General features: G+C 46.4%; 1 protein-coding gene across 1 annotated transcript in view; it reads left to right on the top strand.

The window, feature by feature from the left end:
* SLC7A11 (solute carrier family 7 member 11) overlaps window positions 1–12,765 on the top strand; it is a 478,205-nt gene that overhangs the window by 132,256 nt on the left and 333,184 nt on the right. The window contains exon 5 of the mRNA XM_069743955.1: window positions 11,798–11,897. Within this exon, the coding sequence (XP_069600056.1) occupies window positions 11,798–11,897 (100 nt within the window). The remainder of the gene's footprint in view (window positions 1–11,797; window positions 11,898–12,765) is intronic.

Raw genomic sequence — 12,765 nt, 5'->3', positions numbered from 1 at the left:
CACTAGCAAAGAGCAATAATAGAGGAAAATCATTTTGAAATGATTAAGAGAGATCAGTTATTTCTGCCACCTACTTAACCTTTCTTTATTTATGGTTTTCTTGCTTTTGCCTCTCTAGTTCACCTGTCGTCATTTTCAATTACATCAAAGCAGGTGAGATTTATTCACAATCACTTCAGCTTCCTAATTGGGTCAAATGTTATCCCTGAAATCTATTTGACTTAAAAGGGTAATAGCATAATATGGAAATGTTTCTGTTAAGGGGTGAATCAAGCCTTAAAAAGTTTTTTTCTATAGGGCTAAACACTTAACAGCAGGAAGTTGATAATTACCTGTGTGTTCTGCCTTGAACCAATCTCTCCTGCTTGGAGTGGTCATGGACCTCTTACATTTTGTGATGTCATGTTGAAAGAGCAGTTCCTTTTCTTGAACTATGCTTGATGCAAACATTAAAAAAAGCTGAAGTAGAAAAGAAGATGGCTTCTAAAAATGGATAATGATCCTAAACACACATCAAAATCAACAAAAGACAACTTCAAAAGACACAAGATAAAGGTTTTACAATGGCCCTCACAGTCCACTGATCTGAACACCATTGAAATTCTGTGGCTAGACCTCAAAAGAGCAGAGGATGCAAGACAACCCAGGAATCTCACAGAACTGGAAACAATTTTCAAGAAAGAATGAATGAAAATCTGTCAAACGAGATTTTAAAGACTCTTGGCTCACTGCAAAAAGTGTTTACAAGCTGTGATACTTTCAAAAGGGTGTGCTAGTAGCTACTAACCATGCAGCTGGCACAACTTTTGCATATGCCCAATTTCCCTTTTGTAATTTTTAAAATGTAAAAATATACTTTTTTTTAACTTTAGTTCTTTTAGAGATCATTTCATGTCCAACTTGCTTAACTGTTTACAATAACAGTAATTTTAATCATCGGTGCATAAAATTTTATATGCCACTGTATGTATATATGTTACAGACCAAAAGTTTGGACACACCTTCTCATTTAAAGATTTTTCTGTATTTTCATGACTATGAAAATTGTACAATATACAAGAAAATGTTGCACTCTATTGTGCCAAAGCATTGTCTAATATAAAATACGTAAAATATGAATAGCAAAAGGGCTTTTGAACATTAGGACAAATATTTGAGAGACGCTTCGCACAGGATTTGGCCAAATAGTGTGAGCCCATCAACCATCGTCAAGGTGGTCTCATTAAACTGATGGGTCCCTGACCTTCCTGTCCAAATGTGAACACTTACCGAAGGCTAACGTCTGTATGCTTGGGTGAATGTGGACACCTCTTTCAGCAAAGCCTACATATGGGTTGGCCAGAACCAAGTGTGATTAGATGTAATTAAAAAACACATGGTGAATGGACGAGTGCTCAGTCAGTAATCTAACATAGAAAAAAGACTGGCACATCCAAACTAGTGTGAATAGGTGCATACCAGAAGCAGCTAACTCCATATACAATATACAAAAAAGGTTGCACTCTATCATGCCAAAGCATTGTCTAATATGAAATACATGAAATATGAATAGCAAAATGGCTTTTGAACATTAGGAAAAATATTTGAGGGACGATTTCCACAGGATTTGGCCAAATAGTGTGTTAGGAGTCGAGTTTCCTCTGCTGCACAGGGGGAATTTCGATCCGTCTCCGCTGCGGTCTCCCATTCTTCTCCAGCCGCAGTGGAGTCTGCTCAGCAGGGACGTCGATCCCAGCGTCTCGCTCAGTCTGACTCTGTGCGAAGAGTAACTGCTGCTTTTCCTGCTTCTGCCATTGAAGCCAGTGCTGGGCAGCGGCGAGTGGATGTTTCTGGATCTAAGTCCTGCTTTTCTCTGTCTGAGCATGCCCAGGGCAGGATCTCCCGTTAGAGATCGAGGGTCAAATGCTCAGGTATTGCAGCACATCCCATTGGTCCTCCTGGAAGGTCCTGAAAGGGCAAAACTTCGGTAGCAGCTTCCTGTGCTGCAACTATATAAGCCGCGCATGACCGCACGGCCATACGCTAGTATTGTCTTGATTATACGTGTGTATGTTGTGAGTGAAAGTCGCTCTTTAAATAACCCTCCCTATTGGATGACTGTTCGCGGAAGGTGTATGTTTGCTATCTAGCGCCCGACTTATCCAACAGCACGTTACACACATAACTGGGTCTTACCTGACCCAAGCCTGGGTGGTTAGCAGCGTCCGTTTGTGCGGCACCGCACGCACTCTTGTGCCACAAACTATATTATTTCTGTCACTCTGACACCCCAGTAGTGGTGTCGAGCGCATGAGGTCTTTATGAACTCAAATCCTAAATCTTGGGATTGAGTTCTGAGACTCTTTGCTTGCGCTCTTTGTGCGGTACCGTGGCCCTGTGACTCAACAGGGTTCGCTTCCTCCACACTGGGTGAAGTTAACCCATGTGTGTATCTTTTTGTACCGACATATCGTCCTCTCTACTAGCAGCAGGGTTTTCACCTGCACGGTGGACCTCGGACTGCGAACACACCAAGTATCATATCATCTTGTACTTGGTGCGTTCCGCCAGTCGTAACATAATACTAGCGCCCAGGTCTGGCTAGTAAATGATGGACGATCAGCGTTCTCAGCGGTACATCCAGCAGCTGGAGGGAAGGTTGGCGGCTCTTGAGCTTTCAACCTCAGCTGTGGATGTCACTGCTGTCGCTGTTCAGGCTGCTAGTGTTGCTGCAGCCACCTTGTCCACTGCAGCTCCTGTCCCGACTCTAACCCGCCTCCCGCTACCAGAGAAATTCTCTGATGACAGTAAGTCTTGTAGGGGTTTCGTGAGTCAGTGCTCTATCCATCTCGAGCCGCTGGCCTCTCGTTTCCCTACAGAGCAGGCTAAGGTGGGGTTTATTGTCTCTCTACTATCGGACAGGGCGTTGCAGTGGGCTACGCTGCTATGGGAGCGTGGCGATCATGTGGTGCAGAGTGCTCCGTTGTTTCTGAGCACTCTGAAACAGGTCTTTTTAGGACCTTGTGTCACCCATGATACGGCGCTCCAACTGTTGGCATTGACTCAGGGCGCGTTCTTGGTCAGCCATTTTGCCGTCCACTTCCGCACCTTAGCATCTGAGCTGGAGTGGTCGGATAAAGCCCTCATTCCTATATTTTGGAGGGGGCTGGCTGACCACGTTAAGGACGTCCTGGCCACTAGGGAGATTCCCTCCACACTGGAGGAATTAATAACTCTATCCACTCGTTTTGACCTCCATTTTCACGAGCGGAGGTTAGAGCGAGCTCAGTGTAGGCAGAGGTTTCGGCTGGCTCCCACCTTCACCAAACCTTTGGAATCTCCAGACCAGGCTCCTGAGTCCCATGAGCCTGTGGTAGTGTCACGAGCGGGATCTAAGTCCCGGACCGCTCGTGCACTCCAGATTTGTCATCTTTGCCAACAGTCAGGACATCTCGCCTCCAGATGTCTCCAGCGGTCGAGGAAACGTCAGCGTCCACTGGTAGTTGGTGGAGGTGCACTAGACACGGCGACGTTTGCCTCCAAATTGTCCTTTAAGGGGACAATAACATTAGGCTCATCCTCCCACTCGGTAGAACTCTGTGTGGATTCTGGGGCGGAGGGCAATTTTATGTCTTCTGCCTTCGCCCAACGTCACGCAATTCCCCTGGTCATGCTATCTCAACCAGTAACGGTACGAGTGGTGAATGGGTCGACACTGCCCACACAGATTACACATCAAACTATCCCTTTTACTCTGTCCATGTCACCATCTCATCAGGAGATTATATCTCTACTCATCATTCCTGAGGGAATTGATGAGGTTCTCTTGGGGATAGCTTGGTTACGGTACCACTCTCCTCACATCGAGTGGTCCTCAGGCAGAATTCTGGGATGGGTTGAATCTTGTGGGAACAGGTGTTACAGAGAGTGCGTTCAGGTTGCTACTACAGAGGTACCCACAGATCTTTCCTCTCTCCCCAAGCAATATTGGTCTTATGCAGACGTGTTCTCCAAAAAGGCGGCGGAGATCCTTCCGCCCCATCGCCCCTATGACTGTCCTATTGATACCATGGCTTCGCTACCATTCTCCTCATATTGAGTGGTCCTCTGGGAGAATTTTGGGATGGAGTAAATCCTGCGAGGGTAGATGTCAGAGGGAGTGCGTTCAGGTTGCTACTACACAGGTACCCGCAGATCTTTGCTCTCTCCCCAAGCACTATTGGCCCTATGCAGACGTGTTCTCCAAAAGAGCTGCGGAGACCCTTCCGCCTCACCGCCCCTATGACTGTCCTATTGACCTCTTGCCTGGTGCTGAGCCTCCCCGGGGTCGAGTCTATCCACTATCTCTCCCGGAGATGGAGGCAATGTCTCAGTACATTCAAGAGAATCTGGCAAGAGGGTTCATCAGGAAGTCAGTGTCACCTGCTGGGGCAGGGTTCTTTTTCGTGCAGAAGAAGAATGGAGAACTACGTCCATGTATAGACTACAGGGGTCTTAATGCTATCACAGTTAAGAACAAGTACCCTTTGCCTTTGATATCTGAGCTCTTTGATAGGCTTCGGGGAGCTAGAGTGTTTACTAAACTAGATCTGCGGGGTGCTTATAACCTGATTCGCATCCGTGAGGGGGACGAATGGAAAATGGCGTTTAACACCAGAGATGGGCACTATGAGTATCTGGTGATGCCCTTCGGGCTCTGTAATGCCCCAGCCGATTTCCAAGACTTTGTCAACGACATCTTCCGGGATATGCTTTCCACCTCAGTTGTAGTCTATCTGGATGATATTCTCATCTTTTCTCCAGATATTGACTCCCACCGGAGAGATGTTGGCAGAGTCTTCGACCTCCTACGGGCAAACTCTCTTTATGCGAAGTTGGAGAAGTGTATGTTTGAGCAGGAGTCCTTACCTTTCCTGGGCTATATCATCTCCGCCCAGGGATTGGCTACGGATCCTGCCAAACTACAGGCTGTGATGGACTGGCAAGAGCCCCATTCTCTTAAAGCGGTGCAGCGCTTTATGGGGTTCATTAACTATTACCGCCAGTTCATTCCCCACTTCTCAACTCTGGTAGCTCCCTTGGTAGCCCTCACCAAGAAGGGAGTGAATCCCAAATTGTGGTCGGAAGAGGTCTCCAAGGCCTTCACTTCTATTAAGTCCCACTTTGCTAGCGCTCCCATCTTACATCGTCCCGATGTGGATAAGCCATTCCTAATGGAGGTGGATGCCTCATCCGTTGGTGCTGGAGCAGTCCTCTATCAAAAGGATGCTCAAGGACGGAAGCATCCATGCTTCTTCTTCTCAAAGACCTTCACGCCAGCGGAGAGAAACTACTCCATCGGGGATAGGGAGTTGCTAGCAATGAAGTTGGCTTTTTCGGAGTGGAGACATCTTCTGGAAGGTGCGCGGTTTCCCTTCCAAGTGTACACGGACCACAAAAATTTGGTCTATTTGCAAACAGCCCAGTGGCTAAATTCTCGCCAGGCCAGATGGTCCTTGTTCTTCTCCCGGTTCCACTTTTCCCTTCATTATCTCGCCAGGGAGAAGAATATTCGTGCTGATGCTCTCTCTCGCTCCCTTATGTCAACTGAGGAGGAGGAAGAGGAGCCTCGGCTTATTGTCCCTTCTGAGAGCCTGAGAACCGTAGCGCCGGTTTCGCTAGTGTCTGTGCCTCCGGGCAAGACTTTTGTGCCCATTAATTTGCGACCGGAGGTTCTCTCTTAGGCTCATTCGTCCAGGGTGGGTGGACACCTTGGGACAAAGAGGACATCTGAGCTACTGGCGAGGACGTACTGGTGGCCGCATATGGTCCGGGATGTCAGGGATTATATTCTGGCGTGTGTCTCCTGCGCCAAAAATAAATCTCCGCGTCAAAGGCCAGCTGGTTTGCTCTATCCCTTGCCGGTGGCAGATAGGCCCTGGGAGATGGTCGGGATGGACTTTGTCGTGGGTTTACCCAAGTCTCGCGGCTGTACCATCATTTGGGTCATCACCGATCATTTCTCAAAAATGGTGCATTTGGTGCCACTACCACGGTTACCTTCTGCACGGGCCTTGGCAGCGTTGTTCATTAAACACATCTTCCGCCTACATGGTATGCCTGACAAAATTGTCAGTGACCGGGGTCCCCAGTTTGCGTCTCGGTTCTGGAGAGAGCTTTGTCGTCTTCTCAGTATTGAGTTGAATCTCTCTTCCGCTTACCATCCCGAGACGAATGGGTTGGTAGAGAGGGCCAACCAGACCTTGGTCACATACTTGCGACATTTTGTTTCAGCCAGGCAGGATGACTGGGCATCCTTGCTATCATGGGCAGAGTTTGCACTGAACAACGCCGTAGCCGACTCCACTGGACAAACCCCATTCCTCCTCAACTATGGTCAGCATCTACGGGTACCTGTGCCAATGCCCGTGTCTTCCGCTGACTCCAGGGTGGCAGACTGGGCTGTGGAGGCACAGGATATTTGGGACCGCACTCAGGATGCCATTCGGGCCTATAAGGAGAGAATGAGGTCCTCCGCCGATACTCATCGGCGCCCCGCTCCGACCTTTGCTCCTGGCGACTTGGTGTGGCTCTCCGCCCGTAACATCAGGCTGCGAGTTGAGTCCACTAAATTTGCTCCTCGCTACTTGGGCCCGTTCAAGGTCCTTGAGCAGGTTAATCCTGTGGTCTATCGTTTGGCCCTTCCACCACGCCTGGGTATCACCGACACCTTTCATGTGTCCCTCTTGAAACCCGTGTATATGTCCCGGTTTTCCGACTCATCTGCTGGGACATCGGGTTCGTCTACGGACGATTATGAGGTGAACGCTATTTTGGGGTGCAAGGTGGTACGTGGCAAAAAATTTTATTTGCTGGACTGGAAGGGTTATGGCCCCGAGGACAGGTCCTGGGAGCCTGTTGAGCACATTCGGGCCCCGCAGCTCATTGCTGCCTTCGAACGTAGCGAGGCCCAAGGAGGGGGGGCCCTAGGAGGAGGGGTAATGTTAGGAGTCGAGTTTCCTCTGCTGCACAGGGGGAATTTCGATCCGTCTCCGCTGCAGTCTCCCATTCTTCTCCAGCCGCAGTGGAGACTGCTCAGCAGGGACATCGATCCCAGCGTCTCGCTCAGTCTGACTCTGTGCGAAGAGTAACTGCTGCTTTTCCTGCTTCTGCCATTGAAGCCAGTGCTGGGCAGCGGCGAGTGGACGTTTCTGGATCTAAGTCCTGCTTTTCTCTGTCTGAGCATGCCCAGGGCAGGATCTCCCGTTGGAGATCGAGGGTCAAATGCTCAGGTATTGCAGCACATCCCATTGGTCCTCCAGGAAGGTCCTGAAAGGGCAAAACTTCGGTAGCAGCTTCCTGTGCTGCAACTATATAAGCTGCGCATGACCGCACGGCCATGCGCTAGTATTGTCTTGATTATACGTGTGTATGTTGTGAGTGAAAGTCGCTCTTTAAATAACCCTCCCTATTGGAAGACTGTTCGCGGAAGGTGTATGTTTGCAATCTAGCGCCCGACTTATCCAACAGCACGTTACACACATAACTGGGTCTAGTTGCTGTGACCGCCTGTACGGCGCCGTGCGCTTACCTGACCCAAGCCTGGGTGGTTAGCAGTGTCCGTTTGTGCGGCACCGCACGCACTCTTGTGCCACTTAAACTATATTATTTCTGTCACTCTGACACCCCAGTAGTGGTGTCGAGCGCATGAGGTCTTTATGAACTCAAATCCTAAGTCTTGGGATTGAGTTCTGAGACTCTTTGCTTGCACTCTTTGTGCGGTACCGTGGCCCTGTGACTCAACAGGGTTCGCTTCCTCCACACTGGGTGAAGTTAACCCATGTGTGTATCTTTTTGTACCGCCTTATCGTCCTCTCTACTAGCAGCAGGGTTTTCACCTGCACAGTGGACCTCGGACTGCGAACACACCTAGTATCATAACATCTTGTACTTGGTGCGTTCTGCCAGTCGTAACATAGTGTGAGCCCATCAACCATCGTCAAGGTGACCTCATTAAACTGATGGGTCCCTGACCTCCCTATCCAAATGTGAACACTTACCGAAGGCTAATGTCTGTATGCTTGGGTGAATGTGAACACATCTTTTAGCAAACCCTACATATGGGTTGACCGGAACCAAGTGTGATTAGATGTAATTAAAAAACACATAGTGAAGGGAGGAGTGCTCAGTCAGTAAGCTAACAATGGTTGATGGGCTCACACTATTTGGCCAAATCCTGTGCAAAGCGTGTTAGGGCTAGCGGAATGCACCAAATAATAAGATAGGTAGAATAAGGTGATTTCGCAGCCCGGGGTCCACCGTGCAGAGATGGAACCTGCTGCCAAGTAATGATGGACTATATCGCGGTACAATGTGAATACACACGGGTTAACTTCACCCTGTGTGAAGGAAGCGAACCCTGTTAAGTCACAGGGCCACGGTACCGCACACAAGAGCACAAGCAAGAAGTCTCCGAGCTCAGTCCTAAGACTTGGGATCTGAGTCTGTGAAGACTACTTGCGGTCGACACTGCAACTGGGGTGTCAGCGTAACCAAAATAATAACAAATGAATGCACAAGAGTGCATGCGGTGCCGCACTGGCGGACGCCACTAACCACCCAGGTTTGGGTCAGGAAAACGCTGTGAAAGCGCATGGCGCCGCACTGGCGGACACAGCAACTAGACGTTGTATTTGCGTGTTACGTGCTGTTGGATAAGTCGGGCGCTAGATAGCAATCATACACCTTCCGCGAACAGTCATCCAATAGGGAGGGTTATTTAAAGAGCGACTTTCACTCACAACACACACACGTTTTCAAATGTACACTAGCCTTAAATAGCTGCAGCACGTATAGGACCTTTCAAAGAAGGACCAATGGAATTGCTGCAGTACCTGAGCATGTGACCCTAGATCTCCACTGAGAGATCTTGCCCTGGGCATGCTCAGTGTGCAAAGCAGAACTTAGTCCTAATACCTACAGGACCTTCCGTGAGAAGGACCAATGGAAGTCGCTGCAGTACCTCAGCATGTGACCCTAGATCTCCACTGAGAGATCTTGCCCTGGGCATGCTCAATGTGTGCAAAGTAGGACTTAGACCCAGAAGCGTCTGCTCGCCGCTGCCCAGCACTGGTTTCAATGGCAGAAGCTGGAAAAGCAGCAGTAACCCTATGCACAGAGTGAGACTAAGCAAGACGCTGGGACCGACGTCTACGCTGAGCAGACTCCACTGCAGCTGGAGAAGAATGGGAGACTGCAGCAGAGATGGTTCAAGATTCCCCCTGTGCAGAGGCGGGAACTCGACACCTAACAAAGCGTCTCTCAAATATTTTGAGGTGTCCATTCCTTGTGTTCTTTAGCCCAAACAAGTCTCTTCTGCTTGTTGCCTGTCCTTAGCAGTGGTTTCCTAGCAGCTATTTTACCATGAAGGCCTGCTGCACAAAATCTCCTCCTAAGGCCGGGATCGCACACAGCGAGATACGGCCGAGTCTCGCAGGTTAAAAACAAGCTCTGGCACCGGTACTCCGGAGCGGAGCATGAGGCTCCATGTATTGCTTTGCGGCTGCACTCTCAGCTCCGGAGTGCCGGTGTCAGAGCTTGTTTTTAACCTGGAAGACTCGGCCGTATCTCGCTGTGTGTGATCCCAGCCTAACAGTTGTTGTAGAGATGTGTCTGCTGCTAGAACTCTGTGTGGCATTGACCTGGTCTCTAATCTGAGCTGCTGTTAACCTGCGATTTCTGAGGCTGGTGACTTGGATAAACATATCCTCAGAAGCAGAGGTGACTCTTGGTCTTCCTTTCCTGGGGCGGTCCTCATGTGAGCCAGTTTCTTTGTAGCGCCTGATGGTTTTTGCCACTGGACTTGGGGACACTTTCAAAGTTTGCCCAATTTTTCGGACTGAATGACCTTCATTTTTTAACCCCTTTCTGCCATTGGATGTACTATTCCGTCCATGTGGGGTGGGCCCTAATTCCCAAAGACGGAATAGTACATCCAGAGCGATCAGCCGCTCTCACGGGGGGAGCGCGGCCGATCGCGGCCGGGTGTCAGCTAACTATCACAGCTGACATCTGGCACTATGGACTGACTGACCTTCATTTCTTAAATTAATAATGGTCACTCGTTTTTCTATACTTAGCTGCTTCTTTCTTTCCATAATACAATTTCTAACAGTCTATTCAGTAGGACTATCAGCTGTGTATCCACCAGACTTCTGCACAACACAACTGATGGTCCCAACCCCATTTACAAGGCAAGAAATCCCACTTATTAAACCTGACAGGGCACACCTGTGAATTGAAAACCATTCTCGATGACTACCTCTTGAAGCTCATCAAGAGAATGCCAAGAGTGTGCAAAGCAGTCATCAAAGCAAAATGTGGCTACTTTGAAGAACCTAGAATATAAGACATAATTTCAGTTGTTTCACACTTTTTTGTTAGGTATATAATTCCACATGTGTTAATTCATAGTTTTTATACCTTCACTGTGAATTTACAATTTTCATATAATACAGAAAAATCTTTAAATGAGAAGGTGTGTCCAAACTTTTGGTCTGTACTGTACATATAAATATACCAGTGAAGGTAGACATAGTTTTATCCACATTTACTAAGCAACAGTGATAATTTTTTTTCACAAAGTTGTAAATTTTCTGGCTCCTCTGTAAATTGGAAGGTTGCAGTGCAATTTGTTATTTAAAGGGCTTGTTCACTTCGAAACAACCCATTTTCAATGGGTAGGATGAAATAAGAAGAAAACATACTTACCACCTGGAACGGCACCACTTTTTCACTCTGGGCACTCTGTCTCATGACAATCTTATGACATTATTCATATCAAGAGAGTGCTGCAGCCAGTTATTGACCGCTGATGGGCAAGTAGCCTTTACAGGTCAGTCAGAAGCGTAATAGAACAAATATGTCACAAATTTTCATCTGCTTATTCTAGGTGTGGATTTAGTCTGGGGACATTGGCTAGGTATAATATAAATACTAACATGAGAAAAAATTTAAATCACTAAAAATTCTTCAGTTAACATAAAAATCTGCATAAACAATAATTAACATTTTGTTGACAGATTCCATTAAAAAAATCTGAGGGATAAAGTTCATGAACCCCCACCATGGAAACTCTTACATGGCTCTGTTACATGATAGATGATCCTTAAGGGAAATGTCCCTGTTTATCTTAACATGACTATCCTTTTCCTTAAGTAAGCCACCTCAGCAATCAGCTGGACATTGCCAATTTTTCTTGTTCTATGGTATTACGTTTTGTCAATATATTTAAATAAATCACTATAAAGTACATGTTTGCGTCAAGACTTTTGTATTAACGGAGCTCTTCCTTAGTTCATCTGCCCAAGCGTTATTCCCCTGCCCACACATGGGAATATTTCTCAGCATCCATTATAAACACTGTAGTCTTAAGGACAGATCCATTGAATTTTGCTTTATCAATTTATTTATGACTTGTCAAGATATGAGCATTATTGATGCTGCTTACAACTTTTCATGTACTAGAAGAGAAGCTGGAAGAAAATCTGTCAAGTCCATCAAGAAATTTCTGACAGCATTCATGTGCCAGACAAATAGATCAATTATGATTTCTAATTATACTTGTGTTTGGCATATTTTTATTGACATCCCTCAAAGGTACATTTATCTCTGCTTGGTTTTCTGCTGTTTAAGTAAAAATGGCTATGGGGAATGTCAAGAGATGGGCGCTTATCTACATGGTGTTTGACGGATACATGTTTACGAGTGACCCATGCCGCGAATAATTCTATGTAAACTGTATTGAGTGACAAACTGAATTATTTCATGTCAATTTCAGGGGAGACACAGAACTTCAAGGATGCCTTTGTTGGGAAAGATGTCAGTGTTATGGGATTACCCTTGGCGTTTTATTCTGGAATGTATGCATATGCTGGCTGGTAAGTAGGTTGAAATGGCAACACGTAACAATAATCGCTCATCTAATTAATGAACATAAATGCCCTAGGTTTATTTATTTATTTATTTAACCAGGAATATTGAAATATAAGTTCACCTCTGAACACTGTTATACATTTAATATTTAGAATTAATCTACATGAATAGTTGAGTAACTTTGTAAATACAAATACATTACTTGTACTGATGCCTCATCTCGCAGCATATTTTGCTGTTTCAATGTCAGTTTATTCTGGTTATTTTGTATTCTGGTAAATAGTCTGTACACAAGGAGCTATACAGTAGCAGGTTGGTGAAAATTTTAAAGTTGGTAATAGAAATTACTAAGTGGCCATTTGTTTATGACTCAGTTCAAGTATAACCTTGTGAATGTGGCCTATTTACTTAATTTGTTAGCTTACAGCACCACCATGTTGCTTAGTACTTTACAGACCTTATCATTACGTTCCCCATCAGTATATTTTTGGAGAGTGGAAGGAAGTCCATGCAAACACAAGCAAACTCCTTGCAGATGTTATCCTTGGTGAGATTTGAGCCAAGAACCCAAGCGCTGCAAAGCAACATTGCTAAACACAGTGCCACAGTGCTGCCTGATTTACGAACATATTTTTGAATTTCCGATAACGATCAGTAAAATTGATCATTTAGCTCTGGACTAAGCTACAGACTGTAATTCAGAGTAGATAGTAGCAGTGGTATGCAAATTAACCCAATAAAATCTCTTAAAAACACATTGGTACTTCCTACTCACAGGAAATGTGTGCAATACAGACTTGGGTTTTCGTTACAGTTCTTCACTAGTGGTCACCAGCAGATGTGTCCAGTGCTCAGTACTAGAGATGAGCATAA

The sequence above is a fragment of the Ranitomeya imitator genome, chromosome 1 (assembly GCF_032444005.1).
Source record: "Ranitomeya imitator isolate aRanImi1 chromosome 1, aRanImi1.pri, whole genome shotgun sequence".
Lineage (NCBI taxonomy): Eukaryota > Metazoa > Chordata > Amphibia > Anura > Dendrobatidae > Ranitomeya > Ranitomeya imitator.
This window is presented reverse-complemented; position numbering and strand designations above follow the sequence as displayed.